Source organism: Otolemur garnettii, unplaced genomic scaffold, assembly GCF_000181295.1.
Source record: "Otolemur garnettii isolate 467f Iridium unplaced genomic scaffold, OtoGar3 scaffold00075, whole genome shotgun sequence".
NCBI lineage: Eukaryota > Metazoa > Chordata > Mammalia > Primates > Galagidae > Otolemur > Otolemur garnettii.
Window position 1 is genome coordinate 7559355 of NW_003852470.1, and position 19517 is coordinate 7578871.

At 49.4% G+C, this 19517-nt stretch overlaps 1 protein-coding gene across 1 annotated transcript in view; it reads left to right on the top strand.

The window, feature by feature from the left end:
• CTBP2 (C-terminal binding protein 2) overlaps positions 1-19517 on the top strand; it is a 106013-nt gene that overhangs the window by 49598 nt on the left and 36898 nt on the right. The window contains exon 2 of the mRNA XM_012807785.2: positions 11084-11243. Within this exon, the coding sequence (XP_012663239.1) occupies positions 11186-11243 (58 nt within the window). The 5' untranslated portion in view covers positions 11084-11185. The remainder of the gene's footprint in view (positions 1-11083; positions 11244-19517) is intronic.

Consider the following 19517-nt stretch of genomic DNA (forward strand, 5'->3'; position numbering starts at 1 on the left):
TCACGGGGTCTGCCACGCAGCGTGTGTGAGATGGGTGGTGCTGTGTGTGGTGTGCACAGGGCAGCAGGCCTCACGGGGTCTGCCACGCAGCGTGTCTGAGACGGGTGGTGCTGTGTGTGGTGTGTGCAGGGCAGCAGGCCTCATGGGGTCTGCCATGCAGTGTGTCAGAGACGGCAGCTCCTTGTGTAACCACAGAAGTCAGACTCCACCTTTTGTTACCGATACATGTTGAATATTACAATTTTAATAGTTTTTTCCTTCTTAAAGTGTGTGTACGTATTCTTGGCACCCTCTGTAGGTCTAGGCCAGGTGAGGCATTTGAAGGCACAGCCCTGCCATCTGCTTGCTGTCGGGCTCCCAGGGGCTTCCAGGCAGGTCCCCACTCCACCTGAAGTGGGTGGTGTGGGTGCTACTGCCTTTCTTTTCTCTCTAACCCATGGCATTAGTGTGGAGGAATCTTCTGGATATTAACACAGAGGACACAAGAGCAAGGTGTTCACAGCCCAGAAACAGTCACAGCATTGTGTCTTCGTGTTTCAGGAGGCGGCGCCCCTCCGCCCACCAGGCGTGTGGGCACCCCTCAGTCCACGGGCATTGAGTTTGGCGGGTAAAGGTCCCGTCTCCCTGTAATGCAGGCCTGGATTCTTCACTAATTGCTGCCCCTTCACCCCAGCCAGGCTTCCCACTAAGGTGGTCCTAAGTGTCCAAGTCTCAGTAGAGCAAGACCCCGTCATGGACATCTTACACCCATGTAGGCTGGCATTAGTCTCCTCGGGCCGCCATGAGCAGGTCCCACAGACTGGGCAACCCAAACCACAGAAATGCATTGTCTCAGTTCTAGAGCCTAGAAGTGACCCTGACCCGGTGTGCCTGGGTTGGTTCCTTCTAAGGGCTGTGAGGGAAGGGTCTGTTTTAGGCGTCTCCTGTGGCACGTGGATGGCCGTCTCCTCCGTGCCTTCTATCCCCTCCCTCTGCTCATACTGCGTTAGCGCCCTCCCTTCCTCCTGACCTCACTTTCACTTGATTGCCTCTAGAAAGACCCTGTCCCTAAATAAAGCATCTCTGAGGGTCTGTACAACAGCAACATAATGGGGAGGCCTGATTCAACCCGTAACCAGGAGTGGGGTTTCATATTGTGCACGAGGCCACAGGTGTCCGGGCTGGGCTGGCTGAGGCAGTGACTGCCCGGGAGCCTGTCTTTCTGTGTCTTCTTCCATTTTCACAAGGTGTCTGTTCCAGGGACATAAACTCCGTGTCCAGGTGTCCCAAGTCCTCAGAGCCTCTTTCTCCATCCATAAGCAGAAGATTCTCAGCAGGAAGCTTGCCTACCCTTCTCCCCAGCAACTTCCTCCACCAGCTCGTATTTTGCAGAACATCTGGGCTATAATGATTATGAAAATGATATTGTTTACCCACCAAAGACTAGAACCCTCTATAAAACGGGCAAGAGTCATTCAGAAGACAGTCGAACTCCAGAAAGGCCCTACAACAAAAAAACAAAAGGAGCGATTTTGAGGCCCCTCTGCCCCCTGCTATTGTTTCCTTGAATTTGATCAGCAAAGATGAATTCTTGCAGCACTGGAGAGTTGCCCATCCCTCCTCCCCCCTCAGACTCTGTGCTAGCTGCCCTCCCTCCCTTGGTTGCAGCCGTGGATACTAACAAAGTCCCCCCACCACCACCACCCCCACCACCCCCTGTTTCCGTTACACTCCCGCCCTCCACAGGAAAACCCAGTTAAGCAAAATGAATGGCTGCAAGCTGTTTTATTTCATGTGGTTAAATAGCAACATACAAGATTGATATTTTTCTTTTTATGACTGAGATTGAAAAGATAAGGTCTAGGAAGAGCTGCCTTTCCATCTGGAAGACCTTCCAGAGTTAGGGATGACTGACACCTGCCCAGCATTACCAGAAGCTCTCATCTGAGCCAGGGCGCTGAGTGACCTCACCAGTGCCCCACATCAGCCACTGGGTGGCTTTGGTAGGAGAGAAATGCTGTGATGGAATTTGGATATTTGTAAGGACCCAACTTGGAATATCTGTCCTCAACGCCTACAGAGGTCTGAGTTTGCTCTCCCATGTGCAAAGCTTGACATAGTGGCACCTTTTTTGAAGTGAAGGGCTGGCTTATCCCACCAGGTGACCACTACTGGTGCCCTTAAGTGTTGGCCCCCCCGACGTGCAAAGTGGGGAGCTGAGCTGTGGACAGGGCAGTGGGCTGGGTATGAGGGTGTGGGCAGAGTTGCTCAAACTTCTTGATTAAGTTGGAACCTGAACTGGCTACTCTGGCCTGGCTGGTGCTGAAATTAAGAGGCTGGGTCCCTCCTCCTTCAAGCAGGTGGGCCCCTTTGGAGTGAGGTGTTTCTGCTGTTTGTTTTTGGAGATTATTTCTCTAGACACTTCCTTTCTGAGGACAGACAAAGAGCCCCAGCCAACATTCACATTGATAACTTATCTCGACCAGTCCACCTTGAACACTCCTCCCTCCCCCCACCCTCGCCCCCCACCCCTAAACAGGCTTGGCCAGACCTATGGGTCTTTCCTTGGCCACCAGGCAGCCCACGTGCCTTGGCCACCAGGCAGCCCACGTGCCTTGCTTGTTGTCCCACTGACTTGGGCTAAACGAAGAAATCTCATCCAGGAGTCAGAGCAAGTCCCACTGGATGTGGTTTGAAGAGAGATGGGGAGGTGGCATGTTAGAGTCTCCGAAAGAAGGGTGGAGGGAGGCTCACCCTGGAGGCTGCCTGCAGGAGGCCGAATCAGGTGGAAGGCTCAGGTGGGCTGCACCAGGTGTCCAAGTGTGTGAGGTCTTCCCAAAGACACCGTCTGTCAAGTCAGGCCACAGTTACGGAAGCTGTGGTGTCCTGTTGCTGTGGCAACTGTGGCTTTGACATAAGAAAGGGTGGTCGTCCTTCGAGGGTCAGGGTCGCAGGAGGCATGTGTGCCCCCTCTGCTTCAGTATCAGCCCCTCCTTCACAACAGGGGCTCTGCGTCCGTGGGGAAGAGAGCTGCCTCCGTGCAGTTGGCTCCCTGGAACTTAGTGGTGGCCCGTGTGTGTGTGTGTGTGTGTGTGTGTGTGTGTGTGTTCGTTCGTTCATGCACACTTGCGTGATTACTGCTGTGTGGTCAGGCGGGCAGGTTGAGGCCAGTGGCACATGAAAACACTTTCTGGCCAAACTCAATTCCTGAATAAGGTTGGAAAATCCCTTTCCCCTAATCCCCTAATTCCCTTTCCAAATTAATGTCTGTTAGGGAGTAGGAGGAACCTTTATCTTCTGAAGTCACTCTTGTGTCCCAAGTTGATCCCAGGTGACCCAGAAGATGCAGCAGTTGTCTAGAAGCTGTCATTCCTAGGGGAAACCCTTTGCAAGGCAGGATAGCCCAGTTCTTTTATAAATAACTTTTCTGCCAAGTCGTTTTCATTTTTCTTCACTGACTTGTTGATATGTCAGTTGAGTATAATGAAAAAAAAAATCATGCTTCAGGGTGACCCATAGCTCCCTGGGAGTCAGGGACCCTGAGCCCTGGGCAGGGAGCCTCCCTTCTCCCTGGCCTGAACTTCCCTGAACGAGGGCCTCAGCCAGCAGCTCAGGAGGTAGACAGACGCCTGCCTGGTGCTGCACTCCCCCCTCCTCTGGCTGGTTGTACTCCTAAAAACTTAAGCATCTTTTGTATTCTGAAATTGAGGGGAGACACAGCCACAGGATCTCCAGGTGCTGGGAGAGCTCAAGTTGGGATTGAAATGAGGAAGGTTGGGCCAGGCAGCTGCTCTCTGCAGCTTCAGAAAGCCATGCGGGGCATGCAGTGCCCTCTGCCGGCCAGAGGACCTATCACTGGATGACAGGCCTCCCTGGGCTGGACCGGCTCCCAGGAAGGGCTGGAACTCGGGAAGATCAGCCTCACGTGGGTGCTTTCTATTGGCTTAGGGAGCAAGCCTTGTATGTTCATCCTGACCACACGGTGTCTGGAGATGAGCCGGCTGGGAGCTCAGAAAGGCAATTGTGCCCCCCAAAGGAGGGTGGAGGCTCCGCAGAGGCCCAAAAAAAAAAAAAAAAAAAAAACTACAGAGGCAGACATCTTAAAAATCTAACCTTAAAACTTTTTAGAATGTAAGATTTCGCAATTCAATTTGTTTGACAAGTGACCTACTAATTCTTGCAGTTGCCTTTTTCAGATATTTAAGGACTAGTGCAAGTCATAGGCGTTAGTAAAGGCTGAATGATTAAAAGTTTTCTGGAAAGATTAAGTGTTCCCCATTTCATACATTAGTTTAATAAGTTTCACTGTAATTCTAATTAATTATTTAGGGGTGTATGCTAATGACCTATGTAACATATATGTTGTATAATATACTTGTTATAGAAATTACATAGTCTAATAAGCTAATCATTTAGTTTTGTTTTAAGTTCAGTGTGTCACCTGTACAGAGCTCTTTCTAGGAAGGGAGGCCTGGAGGCTCTTGCCTCTGTCAATACTCAGGTCCAAAACCCTTTGTGGCCTTTGGTGGCCTTTGGGGAACAGGAGTGGTCACCATGGCCCAGTGCCCTCTGCGGGTGTTTCTGGAGAATTTTCCAACATTCTGCATACTTCCTCAGTACTGTACTAATATTTACTAAGATGTAAACATTCTAGAATAACTTCTTGCTCTGGGTATGTAACAAAAACGGAGTTATCTGGTTAGGGAGGAACTTGTGACCACAGAGAATTAGAGATGGCTAATCATTTTAACTTTGTTCAACCAAACTCCTCAGCTACCAATCAAAATTTTCATGTCTGAGTAGGAAAAGAGTTAGAAAACTGGAAAGGAAAACTCCACCTGTGTGATTCCTCAGTCTTAAACATGTCATTTTTTAATGCAATTGTAGTAAAAGTTAGCTTATTTGCCTTTATCCTGTCTGTTTTGTCTGTTACTGAAGAATGCTTTATTTTAAGGCCTAGCTGAAAGACAGACAAGTGCTTTAAAGATGGATCACAGTCTAAAGAGGAATGTCTCATTTATTTAGCATTTGAAGACCTACACTTAATTTCTATTACAACACAAAACAACCAATTAGGAGAATCCAGAATTTTTTCTGCTCAAGTCTTCAGTTCTTGATTGTAGCTTTTAGCAAGTGAAAATATTTAGAATTCTTGAATCTTGCATTTAACACCAGGAAGTATGCTAACAACCCTAGAACTAAGGGGAGATTTACTCAGCCTTGTTGGAAGGGAAAAGCATGGTTTTAAACCCACTGACCTCTCCTCCTCTAGCTCCACTAGCCCTGTAATTCCCTGTGCTCAGAGACTTGCTGTTTTTTCTTTGACTTCACTGCTGTGTCGTCTGCAGGGACTTTACTTTGAATTTTTTTGGCTTACTTCAAAGTTTCTAGATGTTTTTTGGTGGAAGTTAGATGGAAAAGCTCCTATTTCCTTAGCCTCATATCCAAATTCTAAAATACTTTGATGGCAGCAGACTTTGACCTGAATTGTTGAGAGGTGTTTCGTGTTTGTTTCTATATTCTATAATTAATTAATTAATTCTAATATAATTAATAAAATTCTATATTCCAGTGGGTCAGTATGATTTCTTTGTTGTGGTACAGAAATTTTAACATCCGTTTGGAGGTATGCCAAACACTTAAAGGTGGTATAAGCAATGTATTATTGGTTTAAAACTCCAGCACTTCTAAATTCTGAGGCTTAGTGACATTGGAAGAGGGTTATAGCCATGTGTTAACCACAGTCAGATTTGGGGGTGCCTGTGTCCAGTCAGCGCAGGGGAGTCAGGGCATGTGATAATGTGTGACCTGGTCGGGCTTCTGGGTTTTTCCTAGGAGCAGATGGAACCACAGTGAAGCTTCAGTGTGGGTTTGGTGACCTGTAGAGACTGGGTACAGGGGGTACTATCCCTGTACAACTAGAACTAGGTGTCTGAACCATGCATTCACCCTCCTCTTTCCCAAAATGAACAGAAAACCAAATTTACAAAAACTACTGAATAAATGATCAGGAAGCAGCAGTCAGGTTTGGCTGTTGTCTTGGTTCAGGCTCCTATGCCAAAGATTACCACAGCGGAGGTGGGTTAAACAAGTGTTTATTTCTCTCAGTTCTGGAGACTGGGGAGCTCAAACTAATGTCTCTGGCAGATCTCGGGTACGGGGAGGGCCGCCTTCCGGCTTGTAGGCCTCCTGGCTGTGTCCTCACCCCCTGAGACGCACCATCTGCATACCAGGGCCCCACCCCCATCCGGAGGATGGAGCCTTCCAGAGGCCCCACCTCCAGTTCCATCACTCCAGAGGAAGGGTTTGAACGGCAGGAGTTCAGCGCTCAGCAGTGAAGGATTTCAGGGCGCACTGAGCCTTCAGGCCTTCAGTCCGTAGCAGCCAGTTTGACAGTTGACTCCAGTAAATTCACTTCCTACCCTAATTTTCACCAAAAGTTGCTTTACTTACTTCCTTAAAGTGCCATTTTAGTGATTGTTGTTGTAATTGAGTTACGAAATTGTCATCTGCACAAGGTGTACTTTCCCCCACAAATCCCTGACTCCTTCCTTCTGAACGTTTATTTTGTTATCTGTGGAGTCTCCACGTTGCCCAGGCTGCAGTGAAGCAGTGAGCCGCTGTGTCACCACTGTCCATGGGCAGTCATGGAGCACCACAGTCCTCTCCCTTGAGCCTTTCAGGGAGCTGGACTTAGCAGGTGGATGCCATCATGACCATTGTCCCAAGCTCTTATCTGGTTTTTAATTGATTCTTGTTTACTAAACAAAATCCTTAGCTGTTCAGGAGAGTCCATCCAGCTATCTTCATAAAGAAAGGAGTCTGAGGCAGTGCCTGTGGCTCAAAAGGAGTAGGGCCCTGGCCCCATATGCCGGAGGTGGTGGGTTCAAACTCAGCCCCGGCCTAAAACTGCAAAAAAAAAAAAAAGGAGTCTGTTAGGGTTAGCCTCGAAGCATATGGAATGGGTTTTTTTGGATAGGTGGCCCGAACACCTGCAGCTTTATTTGGGTCTCAATGGAGAGGCTTTTCTGGGCAGGCTGGAAGCAGTTCTTAGATTAAGGAGTGGCCATCATGCACCCGCCAGTGATGCAGGCTGAGGCTGGGCAGCAGAGGAGGCCCTCGCATTCAGTGTGGGGCATATGGGCCGTAAAGTCAGTGGTGAGCTAGCATCTTCCAGACACTGTGGAAAGGCTCTGAATCTTCACGTGCTTGGGGGGCACCTGCAGGACCCACGCTGTACTGGCAGGTGCTGGGTGTTGCTGTGGGCTCTCCTGTGCTGCATCCTTGTCGTGGCCCAATGAGGTCACATCCAGGCTCCACGATGAGCCTGTTGAGGTCCTTGCAGGCTGTGGGGAAGCTGGCTGTCCAGAGTGGTGTCGTGGCACTACATGTCCCAGGCTCAGCAGGGTGCAGGAGCCCGTTCACCAGTGCTGCAGGGAATCTTTCCTTTGCACTGGGTCACCTCAACCTTGAAGACTAAGTCTACACCTCCCACACTTTTACTGATGAAATGTGGTCGGAGAACTCAGCGGGCTCCTTCAGAGACCTCTAGCAATACTTGGGTAACTATGATCACTTTAATTTGATACCTTACTGTGAAACTTGGTCTGTCTGTGTTAACATCATGTTTAAGTAGATCTTGACAGAGTTGAAAGCAATCACCATGTTTAACTGGTTTTGGAGGAATTTTCCTTTGGAATGGCGTTGGGGAAGGCATGTACGACCATGTAGATCCCTTTAGCTGCCTTTCTGAAGACTAGGAACTGAGAGGATCTGTAACGTTGAGACTTTAAAAACGTGCATTCATGGGCACCGGGCTTCTGTACTAAACCATCTGATTGGTGGACAGCCGCTGTTGATGACTGTTTTATAAAATCACTGTGCTCAGATTCTGGACCGTGAGCGAAATCCCCTTTCTCTTGGCCTTGATTTTGGACTTAAGTTTGATATCAAACAAGGGGTTGTAAAAGTGTGTAATTTTTCCTTTTCCTTCTCCCTTTTCTCAAATCTCATGTTTCTCTTTGACACCTACATGGAACAAATCTCCTTTACCTATGGTTTCTACTAACAACCAAGAATCTCCAAGTAGCTTTCTAATCCAGGCATCTGAAAAGAATTTCCCAACACCAAATACTTCCTCCCTTAGATCACAACCCTCATTTCAAATAAAATTTCAGGCAAACCATCCTGGTCTGTGGTTGGGCTCTGGCCTGTGATTCCAGTGTTTTTAGTTTTGGGGAGAAAGCAGTGTTTCTTGTGAGGTCTGGCAGCAGTACACCTTCCCTGTCCACCTTGAACTCTGCCAAAGTTGACCTCCCATTCTCAGCCAGACAGGAGTGCTTGTTCCCTGCTGGGGTTGGTATGCAGCGGGGTGTCTCCAGCATGTGACCTCACTGCCAGTTTGGGATCATAAGCTAAGTTGTCCCATTCTCCAGACAGGGATCCTGAGTCACCGGCTCATCCAGGGTCATTCTGCAAGCGGGTCTCCTACTACCATGGACCAGGAAAGCTGTTCCCTCTCCTTTTTCTTCTTGTACCTTTATGTTTCATTATTGTCAAATACTGACAGTGCCAATACATGATAGCAATAACATATTTGGCAAAAAGATTATGATTTATGACTGGGAACTGGTTTAAAATAAAATTTAAAAGAAGTGGGGTTTTGTGGTGGGCATTGCCAGAAGAGCTATGACAGCCCAGAGCCAGTGTGGATGGTGAGGTGCTGGTATTCTTGGTGTAGATGCCAGCTGGAGGCCAGTGTGCACAGCTCAGCTCTGAGGAGGGCCTCTGGCTGTCACTGGAAAGATGGTTATGTTAATTAAGTCCTCTTTAATAGCTTGCTCCTTGGGAGGGCTGGGGAGGAAAATGTCACATTTCATACATTCTTGTTTTGAAAGAAATATTGGGGGAAGGGACTGAGGCTACATGAACTCATGGTCACTGCCATAAAGTCAGAACCAAATCCAGAGACTTGTGGCCATGGGAGTCTGAGTTCACTGCCAGCAGGGCCAGCCTAAAACATGCACAGGTCCTCTGCAGAGAGGATCCCTCAGAAGGGCCAGACACAGAGGGCTTTCTCCCTTCCCCCGCCCCCCCCTCCCAAAAGCCAGACACAGGAGTCAGCCTTTCTTTTTAATAGTGGAGCACAGGCGTTTGTGTAAGCTGATCTTTCCTTTGATTGCATGATTGAGATTCTACTTATCAATTTTTCAGGAAGCCATCTAATTATACAAATTAAAATTCAAAGGAAAGCAAAAAGAATGATTACGCCTCACTCGGGGATTGGGGGAGGAGGGTGTGAAAGCCGTCTTCCTATGATGCTGTCATTTTCCATCTCTGCAGTCTTCACAGATATTAACTAATTAATTCTCCCAGCCTTCAGATGAGGGGGCCAGTGTATAGTTCTGTTTCTACAGCAGAGTTGAGGAGGGAGCCAGGCTGCAGTTTGGACACCAGAGCTCAGGCTGGAGCAAATGGCAGTGGCTGGCCCTCGTGCTCCCGTCCCCTAGGCTCAGCGCCCTCTCTGTTACCCTGGTCTCAAGCTGGCTAGAGTTGGGGACTCTTCTCTTACACGACACACATCAAAATGAAACAGAATGTGTCTACACATGTCCACCTGACCAATGACCCTGCTGACCCATGTTAGGACAGCCTTGTCTCCACACTGATGTGATATGGTCATTCCTGGTTGAAGAAACTACTTCCCGGCCTCAGAAAGTATGTGGTTACCTCGTGGATGTTGCCTTAATTATTTATGTGATTGGAAATTGTGCCTTTTCCTGGCTTTTTTTTTTTTTTGAGAATCACATAATTATTGCCATAAATCTTTAGAATGTTTTTTCAGCCTTGTTGCTGGGAAATTAGCCATTAACTATCAGAAACCTGGTAGCCCTGCAGTCTGACCTCAGATGAAGTAACTCCTGGTGTTTTCCATAATTGATGACCGTACATCCTAGTCCTCATTTTAACCCTTGAGCTTCACTTCCGTCTCCTCACCCTCTTATTTCCTAGGCCACTGAGGACAACTTTTTCTGTGTACACACACACATATATATCAGACCAATTTGGTACCCTTGAATAAAATCCAGGAGACCGTAGAATGGGTCTCTGGGTCTCAGATTTGGTAGTTCCTAGTTGAGGCTCTTTGAGCCTTTTTTCACTGAAGAGAGCATAGTTCCTGAGCAGCAGCTGGGATGTTGGAGACAACAACCAGTGATCTGGGGCCTCTGGCACATTAGCAGAACATTGGATGAGCTTCCAAAATGCTCAAAATGCCCCTCCAGAAACAGGCTATGGGGTGGTTGGGTTTGCCTCTGGGGAGTCCATATGGCCCACACTGAATGGGAGGGCCTCCTCTGCTGCCCCGCCTCGGCCTGCATCCCTGTGGGGTGCTTGATGGCCACTCCTTAGTCTAAGACAGCTTCCAGCCTGCAAACCTTGGACCTCATGCCAGGGCCAGCAGCCCAGGCCACTGCCCTCACCAGTGCTAATGGTGGCACCCAGCAGTTTTCTTAGGCACTGGCGAGGCTTCTGCCAGCCTTCTCCAGAAGTAGGGGCAGGGTTTGTGTTGTGCAGTTGTGGCTTTGACTCCTGACCTCTGTGCTGCTGTTTTGGAAAGCACTTTTGTAAACCACTCAGCAGAAGGCCTGGACAGAGACAGCCTCTCTCTCATGTGGCCACAGTGGGTGTCTTCCAGCCTGTCCCCTCAGGCTCTGCCCCTCAGAGGCACAGTGACCCAAGGACAAGGCCAGCCCTTGACTGTCTCTTGGTCTCTGGCATCAAAATATAAATTACTACAGTTTACGTGGGTTGGTGATTGGTGTTTATGGCCCTGAAGCGAAAAGCAAGCAATCTCTTGGCATCCGCACCTTTCAGAAGTAACTGACGATTGTGTGCGTTCCTCCGCTTCCTTCAGGAGACGGGAAGCAGATTGCTCAGGTGGACTTGGAGCCGCCTCCACGGACAGTGTGCTGGGAGGAAAGGCAGCACCACATGCCCGATGGCAGGTCCCCTGGTAGAAAGTGGCAGGTTAAGTCCTGAACGGCCTGTTGTCCTGCACCCCGAGGGTGTCCAGAGAGTAAGGATTCTTTTCTCCTTGTTTCAGGGTTCATAGTGGCGTAATGCACGCAGACTCCTGCGAGTTCCCCTAAGTTCTTAGAGGACGGCTTTGCCTTTTGAATCTGAGAGTTGCAAAGTTCCATAAAGAATGGCCCTTGTGGATAAGCACAAAGTCAAGAGACAGCGCTTGGACAGAATTTGCGAAGGTAAGAGCCGCGTGTTTGGTGGTTGTTGGCGGAAGACGCTTCGTCTCTTCTCTCTGGTCCTCCGAGGGCTGAGCTGGCTCGGTCACACTGTCTCCACCCTCCCAGCCAGAGTCCCTTTTCTGGTTTTAACCACATTTGCCCTCAGCACTCTCTATGGGGTGTCTCTGACCCTAGTCCTGCTCTCATCTAGAACAAGGGTTCCCAGGGCAGGGCGGGTGGGGGAGTGCCTGTGGTCCATCTCTTCCAAGTACCTATGGTTGTTCTGCAAAGATGCTATGTATTAAGACCCTCTTTTTTTTTTTTTTTTAACTTTGTTGAATTTCCGGGCTTTATCTGTTTTGAATTAAGATATTTACAATGATGAATTCCAAGATGTTCCCGAGGAACCCAGCATTGCCCCTCGGGATGTGTTCAAGTCCCTGCTATCTTTGAAAATGTCTGGAAGTGTTTTATTCATGAAAGGAAAAGTAAACATAATTAAAATCTAATGGAAACCTGGGGACAAAACTCTGTGATGTTGATTAAGCACTATCCTCTCCCAATTAAGGAGTGGTAAGAAACCCGGGGCATGTGGGTTTGGGCTTGGGTTAGGGCACTCTGCCAGCCGCCAGCCAGGGATCTGCATGGGGAGCCGATGCTGCAGGGCTGGCCCGGAAACTTCCGTGGGGTGTGCCGTCCAGCGCTCTGTGCCACTCCCCTGCAGCTGCCCCACACAGACCTGTTTGTCCTTTAAGTAGATGTGGTTCAAGCTGCAAGGTCTGAGGAAGTCACGCATCTGCCCAGTGACTCCACACCTTTGAGAGAGCGCTGAGCACATGAGAGGACGGACTGTGCCCCCCCCATCCGTGGGGTTCTGCCACAGCGTGAGGAGTTTGGCATTTAAGGAATTGTTAAACTTTCCAAAAAAAATTTAACCTACAAAAAGGACAGTAAGCTAGTATGATAAACATCAAATTTTCCTTCAGTTCTCAAGTAAAAACACCTGCTTTCTTTCGATAGAGATGCACGTATGGATTAGATAGATAAATGTGTGTGGATGATGGATGGGTAGATGGATGGATGGATGGACGGATGGGTAGATTTTTCTAGAACCATCTGAGAAAAGGTTATAGAGGCAGCAGTTCACTCTTGAGTACCTGTGGCCTGTGTCTCCTTCTAGACACTTCCTGTTGATACGTCCCCACGTACAGTGATCACCCCGTGGCAACTGGCCGTGGCAGTGCTGCCTCGTGGTCAGCTGCACGTCTGCATCTCGCCTGGGCACCTGCTTTCAGCTGTTCTGTCTTCTGCGTTTGTTCACCTGAGCAGGAACCAGTCAAGGGTCACACGATGGGTTTGGTCCCTACAACCTAAAATTATCCCATGGCCTTTTTGACTTTCAGAGACATTGATGTTATTGAAGAACTTAGGCCAATTGGCTGGTAGAACATTCCACAGTCAGGGTTCCCCAGTTGTGTAAGGAGGTGCAAGGTATCCTTGACTTCCAGGATAAAGGTGCCTCCTTGAGGTCACCAAGTCTCCATCTTCTGGAAAGCCACAGTGAACCAGCTTTCCAACGTCATGTCAGAAATGCCTCTGGGGCTGTTTCTACCTGCTCTGCCCAGCATTTATTACTGGAGATGTCACATCTGGGGACCGGCATGGAACTGAAGCATCAGTAGTAGCCTTTCCTCACTGCTATGGCTGTCACAGGCATGGTCCACCAACCCTCTCAGCCAGTTCTCTGTGTGTAATAGGGGATTTGCAGCCAATTTTTTAAAAGAGAAACTTGTGTCCCCTTTATGTGTGGTGTTTCAAATATAGCTGTAGTCATTATTTAAAACATTTCTCAGTAACTCCTGACCAACAGGGCAAGCTGAAAATTTGGTTACTCAGGCATGCCCCGTAATCCGCCACTCTCTCATTTTGAATCATGTCAAGTAATAACAGGCATCCAGGGGCTTCTTCCATGCTCCTCCTGTGTGTGACCTGAGCTAGTCCTTGTGGCACCTCTCATGGGTCAAGGCGGGTGACACCCTTTTCACAGGTGCAGCCAGGGGGGTTTGAGCAGTTGGCATTTGGTGCCCAGGCATCTATCTGGATCACAGTAGCTCCGTGGACCCAGCTGTTTCTTTGACCTGGACGCGTTGCACCTCTCCCCACCCTCTCCCAGTCTCTCGGTCTCACCACCCTGTCTTCCTTCATCCTGAGCTACTTGTAGGATGTTCTGTGTCGGCGTCCACAGAACCTTTCAGACTGTCCTCTCTGTCTGTCCCCACTGCCTCTTTCTCACCCCAAGGACTTTCTGTATCCCTCAGGTTTATTTTCTTTTGTTTTTAAATGCTGAAAAGCATGCAACTGCCTTGTTCTGCTGTGGTTACCCAGTCTGCTCCCGGGCTCACAGGAACGATGCCTTTCTGCCGTTGATCTCTGAGAACACTGACTCCTTCAGATTCTTCCCTCCTTCCTGCAACAGGAGGCCAGTGCACGGCCCTGGTCGTGGAACCCCAAGCTGGCAGCTGAGTGCTGAGTGGGATCTGAGTGCCATCTCTGCATGGATTCTCAGGCCAGTCCAGCCCCTTCCTCCCTGAGCTTCCAAAGCAGGAAGAGCTGGTGTGGAGCTTGACTCTGTGTGCCCAGGAACTGACATGGGCCTTCACCCCCAGGGGATGTCTGTGCTCTGGAGTTAGGGGGCAGCCAAAATCTTTGGACTAGATCAGAACTAATTGGAATGATGGTCTTTCAAACTGACTTAAAAGCCAAGTTTTAATATTTGTAAAGCAACGCTTCCACTTTTTAGTATTTGTAATTTGTTCCCTTCTTGTTTCTGGTGCCCACTACCAAACTACCCTGGAATCCCATCGTGTGAGGGGTGTTACCAGCATTGGTCGGAACCTGATTGTGATCTTTTCTTTTCGATGTGCAGTTGAGGTCTCGTTGTTCCTCTGTTTAGCTTGCTGATGTAACTGAGGCATCACAAACTGCCTCAGCTAGAGAGTTTCAGAGCTTACTTGATTTGCCCCACATATTTTTTAGTCCGAGAAAAGGGCTGTGCCTGCCTCTCAGCATTACGGAAGAAACCCAGGGAAGCCTGCCTTGGAGCCCTGGGTTTGTGAAACCACAGTACACCACAGTGGCTTTGCTCATGGTTGTTTGAACACCTAATCGTGGGTTGTAGGAGAACGAATTACCAAACACCATCCTTTACTTATAGCTATTGAGATTGCAACTTAAAAACTGAAAAAAATAGATATGTCAGTTGATTTTGTTGGAATGTCTTCAAAACATGGAAAAATAGTTCTAAGGATATCAGTTAACCTGTGATAAGTTCCTTCTGTAACATAATTCAATACCCTTTTCCATTCCTCTGCAAAAAAAGGGAAGTGATGTGAACCTCCTTTTAAGTAAAGGATCACAGGAAGCATGGCACACCTCCAGAATGTTCTCAGGAGCACAGCGAGGACTGGGGGGTGGGCGAGGGCAAGGTGGAGACTGGACTGGCTTCTGTTAATGCAGGAAGCTATAAATTCTGAGAGTCTGGTCTTGCATCCACTTGGTCACGAAGGATAGGAGAAGTTATAAAAGGCATGTGCTGCATTCCTTTCATGTCAGACTCTGGAGGGAAACTTCCCCGGTGTCTTTCTCCAGGTTCCGTGACCCTCTGTTCCTCTTCATGGGACTCGGCCCATCTCAATGGAACAGCCCCCAGGAAGGTTCCTTAGTGGTCCCAGCATATGTGAGATACCACGACAGGAGTCTCCCTGCTGCTGGGACAGCTAAACGGCAGGCGTGGGGAGCTGTCCCACCTCTGTGGCCGGGTGGGAGTGAGACGACCTTCTCTTCCAGCCTCTGTCCTTGCCTGGCACGCAGCCGTGACCGCCCACATGCCGGGAGGGTTCCTTTTTCTTTCCCCATAGGAAGAGCGTACTCCACAGATCATGGCCAGAATTGTTTGGTGTTTGGGGTTTTATTTGTATGTTTTCATTCTGAGTGGCTATTTTGTTTTACCTATCTTATTTTTTAAAAAAAGACATTACTAAATCACTGCTTGCTGTGATTCTTTAAAGCACTTGGGGCAGTTTGTAAAGGAACGTGTTGAAGCCTGTAGGTAGTCCACAGTCATTTCTAATAAATGTCTTTAAATAGCCCCAAAATGTGGATTTTTTAAATGGGATTCATAATGTTGCTATACATTATAATTATATGTTGGGATCAGGCAATTATGCACATTTCCAGTAATTATGTGATTAGCTGTAATTACATTAGCTATGTAAATATACAATAGTCAACTAGACACGACTTAAAACTCCATAGTACAAATGAACATACTAAAATAATGTTACTTTAAGGCAAAGGTGGAAAAACAGTCAAAAGTGAAGCTTTAGAGAAAAATACAGTTATTTGGAAGGGGAGAGATTTCATATTTTGCCTGACCTGGTCTTTGCTTTAAGATGAACTCGGCACAGTGACCCCATCCTTCCTCCCAGCATGGAGGTGCCCCCCAACCTGGTTCCTCTGCTGTCGGGGGAGGCCGAGTCCAGAGAAATGCCCACCCCGGCCAGGTCCTCGTGTCCCCGGTTTGGTCATTTCTCTCTCTCGTGCTCACTCGTACTCAGGTGCGAGCTTTCTTTGCACTTGCTGGCGGGCGCGTCCCATAAACCTGCCACTCTTTTCTAAAAGCAACATGCTCTAAGCAACTTAGTTTTTGCTTTGTGGGGCCAAGGCTGTGTAGCAATTAGTGTGTGGCTGGAGCTTGGGGAGTTCGTTGCTGTTCCAGGCTCGGTTTCATGCAGCTGCTGTCTGCCCTTGCCCCACCATGGTAAACTACAGTCGACGTGTGCCCCCATCCCACCTCCCAGTTGGCAGTGGCCCTTGTCCTTCCGTGTCGAGTCCAGACCTCCTGTGATCTGTGCAGGAGCTGCCTGGCTTGTCTTTCCACCTGCTCTGCCCTCAGTGTGTGTCCTCTGGGCCTGGTACCCGTGAGGAAAGAGTGCTGTCAAGCTGAGAAAGTACCTTGGTGGGAGGAGTAGGTTGGGGCAGCCGGAAACCAGCAGACAGGATCCCACATCCATGCGGAGAGTGTTCTGGGCTCAGGTACATCCTTGCAAAGCTCAACCCAAGTGACAAGTAGTTCGGGTGACTGAACCAAAACCAGGATTTTTGCTGTTGGCTTCTTGCCCTCTCTTCCCCTTTTCAGAACCTATAACGCAAAACTGTGAGATGAGACTCCTGTTTCTGATTGGTTCATCAAACTGTGAGTGGATAAGCTTCCTAAATGTAGCTTGGCTCTCGTGCTGGCAAAGCTCAGGCACTTTGGCACATGCTCTGTCTTATCTCCACCTGGAGAGGTCCCACAGCCTTTCTGAGATTTGTGCTCTGCATCCATGTCCATTGGCCGAGCCGCCCCACTGCCCCCATTGGGCTGTGAAGTAGCCAATGTGTTCTCAGGCTCAGTGGGATCCTGCACACCCCCTCCCTCCCGTGTGCACTGTTCATCGGATGGGTCTGGAGTATCCATGGCCTCATCTTCCAAGTCCTGGTCAGAGAAATGTATGTGCCAGCAGGGTCCTGGGCGGATGAAGCGGATTCTTCCCCGTAAGGTGGATAGTCAACCCTTCATGCCCTGAAGAAGGCCTCTGCAGCCCGTCTGCTGGTTGTACCCACAGGGCCGTGTGCTGAAATGCAGGCAGGCAAAGGCCATGTGGGTCCGTGTCCAGGAGCCTTAGCTAGTCAAAGGAGATACGCTGACCCCCTCCTGTCCTTAGATTCGTGCCCATGGGGCCCAGCTCCTTGCAAGAAGGGTGCATGGACTTGAGTGTGGGCACAGATTCAGAGGCCTGAGTGGTCACGGGGAGGGGTTCTGGTGACAGTCTGTGTCTCCGGGATTTTCCCCCATCATACTAGACACCCCTTAGGGCAAAGGGGCATATGTCTGTCACCACTGAGTCATGTTGTCAGTGTGACGCCCTTGTGTGCCCAGGGAAGGGAAGAGCGAGTGACAAGTGGAGAGAGGGCAGCCGGGAGGACTGGGGGAAACCACCTACAGGTGGATGCAGTTCCAAAGTCTTCTGGGTGTTTCTGTCATCTCAGTAGGTGGCAGATTTATTGGACTAGGAACAAAGGGACCAGGGTTGGGCTGAGGAGGCTTCTTGGAGGTGAGTGATTGAGGCAGCCCTGGTGGGTGGGTGAGAGTGTTGGGAGCATCATGAGTGAAACTAAGAGGAGGGAGGAGATTGGGGGTGGCCCAAGCCCAGGATAGGTGGGGAGACGTCAGATGGCGGTAGGGGGGCATTGGCCAGAGTTGGGGCCCACCCCCGAGACCAGAGAGGAAGGAGGTGGCAGTCGTCGAACACCTGCTGTGAGGCGTAACTGTGTGAGTTCCCTCCAGTAGCTGAGCCCAGCCTGTGACACGTGGGTCACAGCCTCACAAATGGGGATCTTGAGGCTGAGAAATGGTCGGAATGGTCAGAGCCCAAATCCTGCGTACAAGCTGGGGTCAGAGCACACGCTTCTGCCACACGGGCACATTCCAGATGCGTGGTGATAGAGGATGGGCTTTTCACCCCATGGTGTGTGGGGATCAAACTTAATTTTCATAGTACATTTCCCAGGAGGCTCCATAGGATAGTCAAGAAATTGAGTCAGAAGCGATGACAGCTCTTTGTTTTTACTTAAAATGGCTAAATGTTGACTTAGAGTGTAGCTAATCTTGAAAGGGTTGGGTCAGTCCACACCCTCCACCCTGCTCTCCTGATTTCCAAGCCTCCACCCTCCAGGCCCGGGAATTGGGAAGAGCACGTGGCCCACAGCCAAGGGCGCTGGTGTCACTTGGTGCCTTTGAGGACTGAATTGATGTCTGGATGGGTCTGCTGATTTTCTCTGTGTACTTGAGTCATTTAGACAAAGGCTGCTTTAAACCTAGCCAGACTTTCTGTTTATTTTTTCAGTGCATTTGAGGTATGCCTTCCACCTTGAGTTCGAGTAGCTGAGTAAGTTACTTTTGCAGGGGACATGGAGATGATGAAAAGAAAGAAGTATTTTATTTATTTTTTTTTTTTTTTTTGAGACAGAGCCTCAAGCTGTCCCCCTGGGCAGAGTGCCATGGCACCACAGCTCACAGCAACCTCCAACTCCTGGGCTCAAGCGAGTCTCCTGCCTCGCCTCCCAAGTAGCTGGGACCACAGGCGCCCGCCACAACGCCCGGCTATTTTTTTTGGTTGCGGCCGTCATTGTTGTTTGGCGGGTCCGGGCCGGGGATTCGAACCCGCCACCCCAGGTGTACGTGGCTGGCGCCTTAGCCGGTTGAGCTATAGGCGCCGAGCCGAAAGAAGTATTTTAAAGGCAGAATGCTGTTTTTAAATATACATTCTAGAACACGTATCTTGAAAGAAACATGCTAAAAACCAACACAGCCCATGCCCATTAGAAAGTAAGAAATGGGGATGTCGTAGGCCTGTTTTTGACCCTGTCTCTTCCAGAAGAAGGTATGTAACCCACAAACCTCAATAGCATCCCTGGAAAGTCGCTGCAGTGGCTTCATCCTGGGCTTTTCCTGCTTCCGCCTTTACTGTTAGAGCTGCCCTGGCCCTGGGGGTTCGAGGAGCCCCAGGCTGGTATTGACACCAACTTGCTGCCTCCTGAGAATGAGCTGTCGGCCTAGCCGGGGAAAGCAACCCAGCTAACGGGGCAGGCGGCTGGGCCCATAACCTTCATGTTAGTCTAACCTGTAGATTCACTGATTGTGCCCCCATCTTGTTTTCCTAGAAAAATGAGAGGACCCCCCCACCCCCACCCCCACCCCCGAGCAGTGCCTTCTTGTTCTTTCCACACATTTCCTGGCAGTTATCATTGGAAGCTGAGTGGCTTATTGTCAGTGGGTCTGAAGACAGTGCCGTGGGAGGGACTCACTGGCTGGTCATCCTGGCCTGCTCTCTCATCCTTCCCTGCTTGTTGGGAACAGCCTAGATTTCTGTAGGTCTCTGTAGTCATGAGGGCTTTGGGTGGATGTCGCCCATAACCCAGGGGTAGCTGTTGGGTTTCTCCACATAATCAGTTTTTTCTTGAGTTTCTTTTCTCAGTAAGAGAATTTGGCTTGTCTGGCTCAGCACCTGTAGCTCAGTGAGTAGGGTACTGGCCACGTACACCAAAGCTGGTGGGTTTGAGCCCAGCCTGAGTCTGCTAAACAACAATGACAACTGCGACCAATAAATAGCCGGGCGTCATGGGAGGCGCCTGTAGTCCCAGCTACTCAGGAGGCTCAGGCAAGAGAATCGCTTGAGCCCGAGTTTGAGGTTG